The sequence below is a fragment of the Sparus aurata genome, chromosome 15, assembly GCF_900880675.1.
Source record: "Sparus aurata chromosome 15, fSpaAur1.1, whole genome shotgun sequence".
NCBI classification, from domain to species: domain Eukaryota; kingdom Metazoa; phylum Chordata; class Actinopteri; order Spariformes; family Sparidae; genus Sparus; species Sparus aurata.
Genome location: NC_044201.1, coordinates 22,408,771 through 22,421,083, shown reverse-complemented (window position 1 = coordinate 22,421,083; position 12,313 = coordinate 22,408,771). Strand labels below are relative to the sequence as shown.

Sequence of the window (12,313 nt, the reverse complement as noted above, 5' to 3'; positions counted from 1 at the left end):
CTCATCAAACCAGTGTCACATAATCATTTTTCAATAGAAAAAAATGGCTTATTGTAACTTGGATTTATTGTAGTAGTGTAAGATCATTTTACCTTTAGACACTGAAGGGATTTGAAAAGAGATGCTGATGACTCCTTCAAGATCCTGAATGGGGATGAGTGACCTCAGAATGGCTCTAATGCGGATAGCTTCTCCTTTGCCTCCTAGAATCAACTGGATAAAAATTTAAACAAAACACTGTTACTGGTCAGTCATTTACAACTTAGACTGCTTATACAGTAACAAATACAGCTGACGAAGACATAAAGTTGAAAACATAATGTATTATATATTGTTTTTTACAAGTACACTGATTAAAATGATGATGATAAAATATCATATTGAGTCGCAGAAATTGAGCATTGACTGTTTTGATGATTTATTTTCTGTTTCTTTTTGTTCCCCGCAAATGTTGTGGTTCTGTTAACACTTTCTTTGAATTTAGCGTTCTTTTTAACATTTCATTTACTTTGTCATCATCTTTTAATGGTTTCAGTGCATTTTAAAGATTCCTGTCAACCAAATTTTAAATTATTTTTTGTTTGAAAGATGCAACACAAAACAATATCTTGCCTCGTTTGACTTTGCACTTCAAAGCCACTGTCAAAGGACAAGACATGGCATAATTTTAACAGCCAATTTTGATCAGGTGCTTATGCTGACAGTTGCTCAGCATAAGTACCTAATTCTAAGCATCTAATTCACCTCATTTGATGATAAAATATTGACAAAGGCATGAGAGTAAGGGCGAATGTTAGATGTTAAAATATTCTAGCTCTACACGCTATTTTCTCCCTTCTGCTTCTCCAACACAATCCAATCAGAGTTGGTGATTGTGCCAACAGTTGAGTGAGTTTTATTTAGTTTTCATCGAAATGGAAAAAAAATGTAAATGGAGTATGGTTGAATTGGCAAGAGCGACATAGCGGATGTTTTTGATTTAACAAAAAGGTCTATCTCAGTCGGAATTCTTTCCTTAATGTTGTCAGACACTTAGAACAACAATCTCAGCATGTCATGTGGCAAAAACAGGCACTTTTAGTCGACATGACATTCTGTCAGACATTGAGAGATGAAGTTGCCCACAAGGATTACATTGCAGCCATTGTAGCCTGTGTTGTGGGAGCCTGCTGGGGCAATGTACTGGGCCAGTCCCAAAATGTTTTTTGTAATTGTAATTTTTTGTAATTAGTCATTTGCAAACTAAACATAAAGACTTAGGCCCCATGTTTGAGACTACAGTGTTTTCCCTTTAATGAAAATGGTGTAGCCAATATTCAACAAATATGTGCTGTATATATAAATACAGCTCGGTGCAACCAGAAGTCATTTAATCTGATGAAGACTGTGATCACTGGTACTAAAACATTTCATGAACAAATGGTCACATTTAATGTTTCAGTTTTATGTTGAAACACACAGTATGTGGACAAGGACGTTCTTTGGAAAGCTAAAAGCAACAAACTGACTTCTTTACTTTAGTGTTTAATTCTTTAGAAAGCAGTTTGCAGACTTTCACCAATAGGCCATATTGTTTGAGGCATCAGTGGATATTGATGCAAAATGGTCGCTAAAGGTTGGGGAAACACTTACATGCATCTCTGGAGCACAGCGGCCCAGCAGGTCGATAAGGGCTGAGTAGAAGGTCATGATGGCGTGCCCCATGTGAATTAGGTCATCATCATTGTCCTGGACAACATCTCTGTTACGGGAAACAATCATAATAGTACAAACTTTGTCATGAGTTTAATTAATAACTAAGGACGCTGCTAAGAAATTATTTCTTAAAAAAGCCTGAGGGAAAATTACTTCATTTCATAAAGAGACAAAAATAAAACATCTAATACTGACAGTGTTCTGTTGGACTGGTACTTGATGCAAGGTCCATCCATTGAAGGGTCATCTGAAATCCTGATTGCTTCCTCCATTGCAGCGAGGAGGCCATTTCCTCCATCACCACGCAGGGCAGGGCCAAAGCACTCGGGCCGGCGAATCAGCAACCTCAACACCACATAAGCATTCTCCTCTACACTCTCACCTGCAGTCCAGGAATGTACAGAACATTAAGACTAACCACCAGTGGGCTGGATGAAATGATAGATTGTGTGCATGGGAGGGCATCCTCTTTGTTTCACTCAGAGACTTTCATTGAATTTACAGGACAGGAAATTGATAATCTGAATAACACACCAAGGTGATCAATAGTATTAATGATACCCAGGTTAATACAGCTCATGGACTGCATAGAAAACAGGGAACGTCATTTGTCTAAACTGTCAACACGCTCAAGGGCAATTTGATCTGATGCCTTCTGGGTACTGCTACAGAGTGAGAAAAAAATCAATAGTGGAAAAAACTGAGCCGTAATTACCTCTATTGCAAATAGCTTACTTAATTGGGAGAATAAAATAATGCAACCTCTTGTGTCTATTCAACTTTGTTTGCTTACTGTTCTAACACTGTCGCAAATATCTAGAGAAGTGATAAATGCCATAAATTGGTTTAAGTGTATAAAAAGAAATGCATGACGGGGTTGATCAAATAATTTCGATTTAAAAATTAAGGCCGCCAAAAAACAAAGACTTACTCTAAGACAAAAAATTGTCAGTTAATTAAATAAAATTTCTGTTTGAGGACAATGAAGCTTAAATTATATAAACTAACTGAGACATCAGAATAGCACATAGCACTTTGGCAGACTTGTGTTTTGATATTTTGCCATTTAAGCTACCACATGATTACCTCTGAGGGTGAATCCCTTTATTAATAGAACTAAAAGGTTACCATTACAGAAGACAGCAAAGCGTAGAAAATCCAGGTAACGCTCGCCCTCCACGGGGTTCCAACCAATGTCAGGGTATCCTTTAGCCACTAGCATTGCACAGCTCTGGAGACCACAGCCAGCAAGATACTGCACCACCTGAATTGTGAATATATTAGTTTTACACATATTGGACTACTGTAGCTACTGTACAGTAGCTACAGTAGTCGCTACTGTACAGTAGGTTGAATCCTAAACACAGTGTTCAATCTCTGCCACTAGGAGTACCTTGATCAAAACAATGAAAAAAGAAGATGTGTGGGATTTGTTGTCTTCTTTGTTAAACAATGAATCTGGCTGAAATTTTGGGTCGTGTGTTTTACTTCACTTATTTCCTGTTTTATTTTGTAGGTTTGTATGTTCTTGATGTGTCATGTTTTGCTTTACACTTTCTGTCTTCGTCTTTTTCACGTTTTCCTATTCACCTGTGATTCATTTATTAATTAACCCCTGTTATCTAAGCCTGTGTTTTTTGACACCCGTGTAAATTATTAAAGTGTGCTTTTTGCTTCCCCTGTCTGTCTTGGTGTTTTGCAGTTGCATCTTCTTTTGCAATACTGAACAACTCTTTTGATTCTAGGTAACAAGTTGTAGTCAGGAAAGCAGCTATACTAATTGTGTAGTGTGTTGCTCGCATAACTGTAAGCATCATGGACACTACAGCTGCTGCTGCATGTCATCTACATCCTGACTAATATTTGTCTAATATACAGCGTTACTGACACAAATAAAGCTATTCAAATGTGAACAGACTGCTTTCTCCAAGATGTATGGTCGATTACTTAAATGTATAGCATTAGTGCATTTGCACATTTCATGGGAGGAGGGTGGTGGAGAGTAAACAGAGAGAAAATTATACACATACAGAGAAAACTAAGTGCCACCAAACACCTGAGCACAAATAACAGAGGAGTGCCAATGCAAAATAATTAGTGATGGCAAAGTATGTTGATTACAGAGTAGAGCACGTATCTAAGTATACATGGCATAATGGATACTATTAACAGCAGGACTGCAGAGAAAAAAATGACCTCACCTTTTCTAGGTCAGGTTCCCTCAGCGCTAAGGCCAGCTCGTTATTATCCATAACTGAGGCTGCTGCCACATCCAGAGGAGTGGCCCCACGCATGGACGGTGAAGCTAAGGGACAAAGCCATAAAACAATTTGAACACATCTACGTTGATGCCGATAATAACAGGATATTTTTTTCTTATCATGGGGACAAGATTCTATCACCTTCACGGGTTTTGAATTCACACCAAGAGCAAGTCAAAAGAGAACTTTTTCCTCCATTTTCTTTGTGCAGTACAATAAAAGTAAACGGGTCAGACAAAGTGAACATATATCAGTGTCATTCAATAAAACAGCCCTGGAGTAGACTGTACTATACTTTGGAAACTAGTTTCAGTGTTAAATGTTTCAAATTGAATGCCATCCTTGAGACAGCGCTATAACCTATGGCCTCAAAAAGGCTTGACAAATCAGGTTTTGTAATGTGATGCATTATAGTGCATTCTACAGGAGTTTGTTACTTTGGACTACACTGCGTACACATAAAAGTGAGAGATTATGATTTACCCAGCCCAACACTGCTGTTTTCCAGCAGGTAGCTGAGGTGGTCAAACAGGGCTCCCTGATTGTGACGGCTGATGCGGCAAAAATAACACAGGAATCGACAGCAGCTGGCCACCATCTTGGGAAAGGAAATCTCCTAACAAAAGAAAATTAAATCATGGATACAAGAATATATGAGGAGGTATATAGTGCAAAATAAACTGACTGTGTATGGAGTATGGTCTTATTAATGATGCGCATCAGCTAGAACACATTATTTTACCATAGGCATTTCATAACCGTAGGGAATACCTCAGGTAACAAACTAATGAAAAGAACTGCATCATTGAGTACACACATTTTGTCCATATTATCACTTTGAATTTTTAAATGTATCCATCACCTTTGATTCCCCTTCTCCCAGAACATTGACCATCACCTCCATCACGGTCTCATGCATCCCCAATGCCCTCATTAGGTTGGGGTGTTGGTAGAAAACCTTGTTATTCATGATGTCTCTGTACATTAAACAGTGCAAAGTAGAAAAGTGTAACTTAGATGACTTGCCATACCACAGATGATATATTGATGCATATGTGTTAGAAATGAGCCAATACAAATAATTAAACAATAATCACAATAATTAGCTGTCAGAAGGAGCAAATCTCATCCTACCCTAGTTTTCTGATCATCAGCCTCTCCTCTTCTTTCCCCATGCGTACACTAAGGAGGGAGCGGATTTGGCTCAGGGAGGACAGGAGAGCCATGGTGTCCTCTACTGAAGCCTGGCTGATTGTATAGGCTCTGCAGAGGGCTCCAGCCATTTGGCCCCCAAGGCCCTGATACTGGCGGTGCAGCAATGAGAAGATGGCTCGGACCAGTTCAGGGTCCTTTATTTCAGCCTCTTGAGCCCAGTGTACCATCGTCTCAGAGATCAGCTGTTTGAGGGACTCTGGCGAAATATGAATTAGAAGTTACCTGCTGTTCTGATGTTGCTTCTTCTTCTAACTCCTCTCTTATCACAAGGTGATGTTTCATATGGTGTTAATCCTGAACCAAAAAATGATTCATGATACTATACACATGTTAGTTAATAGGGCATGAAAAAGTGATAAAAAGGCAATCGTTTTGGAGAGTATAGTATCATAAATGTTGAGAGAAGAGCTTTGACAGTAAAGATGCACTTACTGGCACTCTGAGGTCGGCCCTCATCCACTTCTGTTGGTTTCTTCTTCAGTCCGATGACTCTCACCACAAGACTGAGAAGTCGACCTTTTATAGACATCTCAGCATCCTCTTCATCCTCTGTGTCACTGTCCAGTTCAATTCCTGCACAACACCCAAAAAGTTTTTCCAAAGTGGCAATTATGGTTAGTGCCCTCTTAAAGCTTTTTTAAAGGTTTCCTGGCTCAGTGAAGATAAATTATCAATCATTCAAAGATAAACAAACCACCGACCACAGTGTTTGCTGATGAGATTATGGAAGTCTTGAAGAAGCTGTTGGATTTCTATTGGACATGGACAGTTCAGGTCATCCTCTTTGAAGTTCAGCAGCATGTTGATCTGCAGATAGGTCATAGCTCACATTACAGTACAGACACATTTCTAAAAAAAGCTGCAGTCATATTATGAACCACGATGACCCAGCATGTATTTATGTATTTTAAAGTGCACAACAAGAATATAGCAGAAAACAGCATCACTTAATCTTCCTAGCTTCCAGTGTTTCCCACAGAAAGGCTGTGTACCTTTGGCTGTGTGGGACAAAGCAACGGTATTTGGTGACCTGGGAATGATCCACAAAAATCGACAATCTTTTTTAGGACTGCTTTAAAAGTTTGCCCACAAAGTTTTGCTTTAATTGTCAACCTTACCACACACACAGTGGCTTGCTTCACCTTTCTGTTTCTCTCTCCCAATTTGTGTCTGCTCCACTGACTTTCTTTGTCAGCAGTATCTTTTATAAAGTCGCCCAAAAAACACAACTGACATTTGGGATACTTTTAACCCCTGATTTCCTTTTCACAACAGCAGCTGAGCCACATCGAAGCTCGTTGCTTATTATGTAGCATTATGTGACAGACGTAGATTGTCAACCAGTTACGAGATAGCAGATGGGGAAGGTCTTTCAGATGGATAAAAAAAAAAAGTAACGTAGAAAAATCTATAAAAATTCTGCAGTTCATGCACCTGGGCAGCCCACCCAAGTAAAGTTTATGTGTGGGAAACACTGTAATACTAGCAACTGCTTACAATAATATAACATTATAATTTAACCCCAGCCCATTCAACCTGCTCCTGTGGAGGTGAGCGGAACTCCTTCGTTTTGCGGGCAGTAAGAGCGGCTGACATGTTTAGTGCCTGCATGACTTGGTTGTAGCGAAAGCGTTGGTTCTCCTGCAGCTGATGCACAAAGCTGTCAGAGAAGGCTGCCACAGCTTCGACCCTGTGGCGCATCTGACAATCACACAGGTAGGACAGCAGATGGCAGAGCTGGAGAGAGAAATGTCTTAAAGTCTTATTTAATGATTCATTTTAAAGAATTGTACAAACATCAAAGAAATCTGATGGTTTGTTTACCTCAAGTTTGACTGCTTCTGGAAGCTTAAATTTAAGAAGTCCCTGTTTCGGGGTGTCATCTCCTTTTTTGTTGCCCCCTTTCCTGTCTTTTTCATCATCACTAGCTTCCTCTTCTGGGGTTTCGGGATCTGTAGAGAAGACTCCCGGCTCTATCAGGCTCAGAACTTTCCCGAGGTGTTCATCCCTAAATACCCCCATAACCAGCAGGGTGTAGAACAGCCTAATTAGGGGAACCAGCAGCAGCTCAATGCTGCCTCCTACAGGATCTCTCACACCCCGACTCACAGCCCATACTCCAGTTGTCAGCATCTCCACAGTCAGGTTCTTCAATATGTCCAGAGGGATTTCTGGGCTGTCAGTGCTGGCTGTTTCAACTGCACAGTCTCCTTCTATCCCATCACTCCTGACAAAACAAGGAGATGAGAAATGCATCCGTGGTTTAAGGGATGTGCTAAGACTAGTGCTGGGAATACCATTGCCCCCATTTACATCATTAGAAGGGCTGGGAAAAAGGGTGATTTCTCTGGTCTGATCAGTCATAGGCACGATATATTCATGGTTCATCATGAGAAATGCAGTGGCATGGCTGCTGAGGTGAACCTAAAAAAAAAAGAATTTAAATTTTCTTAGTCCTCAAAGACCAATGTTTCCACATCCTGGTGTTGATTAATGTAACCCAAAAAAAACATGAACTCAAACTGGCAATCACCTGAATAAGCAGCTGGTAAAATGCAGAGCGGAGTGGGCCAGGGAGGTGGGGATTCTGAATGGCATGAAGGAGCTGGGACTGGTCTACGTGACTGCAAAGGGCATGGCAAACTCTGGTGTTTCCAACGGCGCATAAAGAGCAGTAGAGGAGGAGAGTGCGGTGATGAAAAGTCAAGAGGTCATCAAGTTCCGACAGCTCCAGAATGTCAACACACCTAGTTGTGTGTAATCAAAAAGAAAAGGCAATCTCAGCGCTGTTTCTTGGTCAAGATCAAATTAAAGAAGGTCAGAATGCTGTTATACACAAAACAATGTGCAATGCCTTGTACTTGCAGATCACAGAGGAGCAAGAAAAATGTGATAGAAAGCAGCGTTATAAACAACCCATGCATCAATTCCTGTGCACTTAAATCTGCAAGCCCATGTTGAAAAACACATGTACATTCAAGCTCATTTACCTGTTTTCATCAGGGATCTGAAGGGTCATGACTAGCAAGGGCTCAGAGCACTGGACTCTCCATCCATGGCGCTCATCTGGCCGATCCGCTGTCACCTTTAATGCACAGTCTGGTACTCTAGTCCACGAAAACTCACTGAGATACTGGACTTGAAACCTTGGAGGACACTGAGGAGTGGCGTTCCTTCTTTGGCTGCGAAGCAAGCCTGCTGACAGTGGCATCACATTCTGGACGGAGAGGAAAACAAATTTAGCAAAAAACATTACAGATTTATAAAGACTAATATTTTCTCATCCAGCAGAAACTTCTCAACACTGAATGGTTCCTGAACTTTTCAAGCTGCAACCTAATTAATTACTGATCCTAAACATTTTTTCCAAACTTCTTAATTATATTATGCTGACAAGCAGACAAGTATGAAAAACCATAGTTTCTTTTAATGTCTTTGACAGGATTAATTATAAGTTACTCTACCTTAATGCTTCCCACTTCAAACTGAAACATGTTGCTGGTTGTAGGCTTCACAAAAACAGCAGGAAACAGCTTTGTACTGGCTTCCACCTGATAAGTGGAAAAAAAAAGTATTCCTCCAAAGCATAGAATATGCAACTCAATATGAGGCTTAATGTATACTATATTGACTTAAAATTCATATAAATGCATTACTTTGAACAAAAACAGATTAGCATGAACAAATCATCAATACATTCCTGTGTGACTTACTTGGTAGAAGTTGGCCATCTCCACTCCACTGGACGTGAAGGTAAGCAGCCCAGTGGCTATGTCGATTAAGCAGCCAATTTCCAGCCCTGAACTTCTTCGGCTCTGGGACAGACCTGTTGCCTCTCCAGCACACACCATGTAACAGTTGCACCGCTTCACGCTGTGAAAAAAGATAGGGATATATTTAATTGCTGCATAATTTGTACTGAGAACTGAAAGATGTGCGAGTAATTTTAAGAGACAATAGAATCATTTTCACAAGAGCTAATATAGTTTATGAGTGCAGTAAACAGAAAATATCAACAAAATATCAACAAAATATCTAACTGCATTTATTATTTAAATCCTTGAACTTTTTAAAGTCACGCATACAAACATTGCAACTGTCTTGGTGTATACTGACCTTTCCTGAACTTTGCCACTTTCATCTCCGAGGGTGACAGTCACAGTGTGAACACTCTCTGTGTCAAAAGTCATGTCATGTTGATGAAAGTCAGAGGTCACCCAGCCTACCCACACATTGAATGGCTCCTGGCCTGGAAGAACCCTCACTGAGTAATGATACTGAAACACAGAGGTCAGATGGTGTCACCGTCTGGTATTTGCATTTCCACATTTTTTTATTATGGCTGTTAATTGCATCTATCAGCAAAGAGCTGAGGCATTAGGCATGTGCACAACGCCCCTCAGTACAATTTGTTTTAATTTAGTTCACACTGAGTCAGCACAGTGTCCAAATACATTACCAGTATGTCTTTTCTGTTATTTAAAAAAAAAGTAGCCATAACAGTAAAAAATAATACTTTTTAGTGATGTTTTTTATGTTCTGTGGTTATCTCATAGTGAAATGATGAGAAAATGAGAGCCTTACCCTGGAGCCCTGGATAAGTTGGTTATCTTTGTCAACTACGACATCTTCTAGAAGTCTTGCAGATGAGTTGCTGCTAACAAGACCTGGTTTTGTCCGCTTCATCATGAACCTTTAAGAATAGAAATACAACTTATCAGATTGATTGTGACTGTAGTAAGACAGTCAGTCATGTCATTTTGAGTATCTTCATGCTTTATCTTGTCATTTTAGACCAATATTGGCAGACAAATATTGAAAAAGTACAGTTTCTAAATAACTGGTGCATTATCCCAACTTAAGTAGTCATTGATGTCCCAAACTTTCAGATTCCAAATGATATGCATTTCATGACGTTTATCCTTTTTTTTTTCTAATACCTACCGTTGTTTCAGTCTTGATGTTTTGTCTGAACTATGATCCTTATGGTTGAGCTCATCTCTTGAGCCAGCAAAGTTGTGGGCTGACTTCCTCAGCACTTCAAAGTCAGAGTCGATCTCCTCCTGCTCCTTCCTTCCTAAAAGGACGATGGGAATTAATTACAGTAGGGCCCTGGGGAGCTTAAGCAGAACAACTAAACAAGGTCGCAATGGTAGAATATAAGTAATCTGGATAGTGGGTAACTGCAAAGAACAGCTATCGAGAGCTCACATACTTTATTTCACTCAGTATTCTTGTAACAGCTCAGTCATTTTTCAGTCCTCGTGGTGGCACTTTATTTGTCATCTTGAGCTCTGTGTTGCCAACATACGTACTGTGTATGAAATGATATGATGTAGCATCATCCAAACCTGGAGAAAGAGAGTTGGAGGCCACGGGCAGCACACCCCCCACAGGGCTACTGAGGATGGCAGCACATTGTATGGACATGCTGAGCCGGAAAAAGCACATGTCGCTGCCTCCACCGTGGTGTGCAAACAACCGCTGAGATACCCTCAGGCTGGATATTGAATCCGTTGAGCCACAGACTCTCGTGACCTTGAATAAGGTTTGAACAAGGTTTTCGGGATTATTGTTGTCAATTAACCTACTGCTACAAGCAACCCTTGGTCCCCCAGAGGCCTGTAACGAAATCAGTACAAACTACTGCTCCATACTACATGCTTAAAAATACATATATCATGTCAAAGTTACCAGGTAAATTAAAACCTATAGATGGCTAAACTAACCTGTAAATTGTGATCATCTGGCATTATGGAGGTAAACTGAGGCTGTCTCCAACTCATCCACAGGGCTGGGTCTCTGGCCATATTTACAGCAAATGGTTGATATCCCTCCTGCAGGCCACAAACAGCGAAGTACTGAAGAGAGTCCACTTGGCAGCCCAAGTTTAGCCTCCCCACCTGGTTCATCCCAACACTGACCACAGGCAACAGGCCTGAGAAATATAGGGAAAAGTTGGATAGTATATAGGTTGGATTTCTTAAATTAAGGGATTGTTATGCCAAAATAAAATCCAATGTATTGATATATTATTCAGAGTAATGTTGTTCAGTTTAGTACTCAGTATCAATACTATGTATTTAAGTGCATTCAGACCGTCTTTGATATCAAAGTCCTTGGCAGCCAGCTCTGATCCTCTGTCATTAAACAGCACCTCTCCATTGAGCGTGACCATCATGGTGCGTTCAGCCATGTCCACCAAGCAACCCACCACATCGCCTCTCTGCCATGGACGTCCCAGGGGCTCGATGCCCTGATGGTACCACTGAGCCTGAACGCAACAGGAAGAAGAAGAGGAGTTAGACAGAAAAAGAAAAAGTGTGAAGCCTCACATAAGAACAGGGAATGAAGAAAGGAACCAACACAGCTAACACGATCATCAGACTCATTGCTCATTGTCTATGTTCTTTACTTAGTTGCAAGTATAACAATGCTTTTCTGTGTTTGATTGCACCCATTGTTTATCTGCGTGACACATCTTAATTACAGCTTTGCTATGATTGTGAACAGCTGTGTTGTTGGTTAAGCACCAAGTTGAATTCAGATGGTATTGCCTTGATACGTGACTTACATATTCTGTTGAGTTTTTAAATGCTTAAATTTGATTCCTCTCATAAGATTGATTATTTTACAGAGGTATAATTATTTATATATCTGTGTGATCTAAAAAACATCCTCCAGCATCAGTAATGAATGATGATTAACGCCTCATTAAGACTTCTCAAAGTTGTATATCTCACCTCAAATCCATCGAAGACATATGCCTGGTCATCTGAGCCAAGGTCTTTATCAGGGGTACAGCCTGGACGGGCCCAGCCCACTCTCATACTCCCTGCTGTTACTACTTCAAATTCAAAGTACCACTTCCCCCGGGTTACAGCATATGACCGATCTGGTCTGAACACTCTGCACTTCGCAGCAGAGAAGAGACATGGATTTGATAATGTGGCTGTAAACAGAGGAAACATGAAACATGTTTTAGTGTGCTAAAATATGATTTGCATTAAAATGTGTATGGGTGCATTTTTGCAATACAACACTGACAAATTTTGAAGTATTGTAAATATTCCGAAACATGATCCAACTAATATAGTTCAGAGCCATACTTTAATTGAATTTACATCAGGTGTAAATAAAAG

General features: G+C 40.2%; 1 protein-coding gene across 4 annotated transcripts in view; it reads right to left on the bottom strand.

Moving 5' to 3' along the window:
- ryr2b (ryanodine receptor 2b (cardiac)) overlaps nt 1–12,313 on the bottom strand; it is a 64,702-nt gene that overhangs the window by 37,009 nt on the left and 15,380 nt on the right. For 3 of the 4 annotated variants that reach the window (XM_030441993.1, XM_030441990.1, XM_030441991.1), the window contains exons 26-48: nt 11,915–12,123; nt 11,271–11,445; nt 10,901–11,109; nt 10,523–10,793; nt 10,116–10,248; nt 9,756–9,864; nt 9,288–9,448; nt 8,885–9,044; nt 8,636–8,722; nt 8,162–8,388; nt 7,705–7,918; nt 6,996–7,595; nt 6,708–6,908; nt 5,873–5,978; nt 5,604–5,744; nt 5,091–5,367; nt 4,819–4,933; nt 4,440–4,572; nt 3,897–4,000; nt 2,824–2,959; nt 1,891–2,077; nt 1,633–1,741; nt 93–213 (exon numbers count right to left, since the gene is read on the bottom strand). In XM_030441993.1, the coding sequence (XP_030297853.1) occupies nt 93–213; nt 1,633–1,741; nt 1,891–2,077; nt 2,824–2,959; nt 3,897–4,000; nt 4,440–4,572; nt 4,819–4,933; nt 5,091–5,367; nt 5,604–5,744; nt 5,873–5,978; nt 6,708–6,908; nt 6,996–7,595; nt 7,705–7,918; nt 8,162–8,388; nt 8,636–8,722; nt 8,885–9,044; nt 9,288–9,448; nt 9,756–9,864; nt 10,116–10,248; nt 10,523–10,793; nt 10,901–11,109; nt 11,271–11,445; nt 11,915–12,123 (4,185 nt within the window). The remainder of the gene's footprint in view (nt 1–92; nt 214–1,632; nt 1,742–1,890; nt 2,078–2,823; nt 2,960–3,896; nt 4,001–4,439; nt 4,573–4,818; nt 4,934–5,090; nt 5,368–5,603; nt 5,745–5,872; nt 5,979–6,707; nt 6,909–6,995; nt 7,596–7,704; nt 7,919–8,161; nt 8,389–8,635; nt 8,723–8,884; nt 9,045–9,287; nt 9,449–9,755; nt 9,865–10,115; nt 10,249–10,522; nt 10,794–10,900; nt 11,110–11,270; nt 11,446–11,914; nt 12,124–12,313) is intronic. The other variant, XM_030441992.1, reaches the window with a different exon arrangement.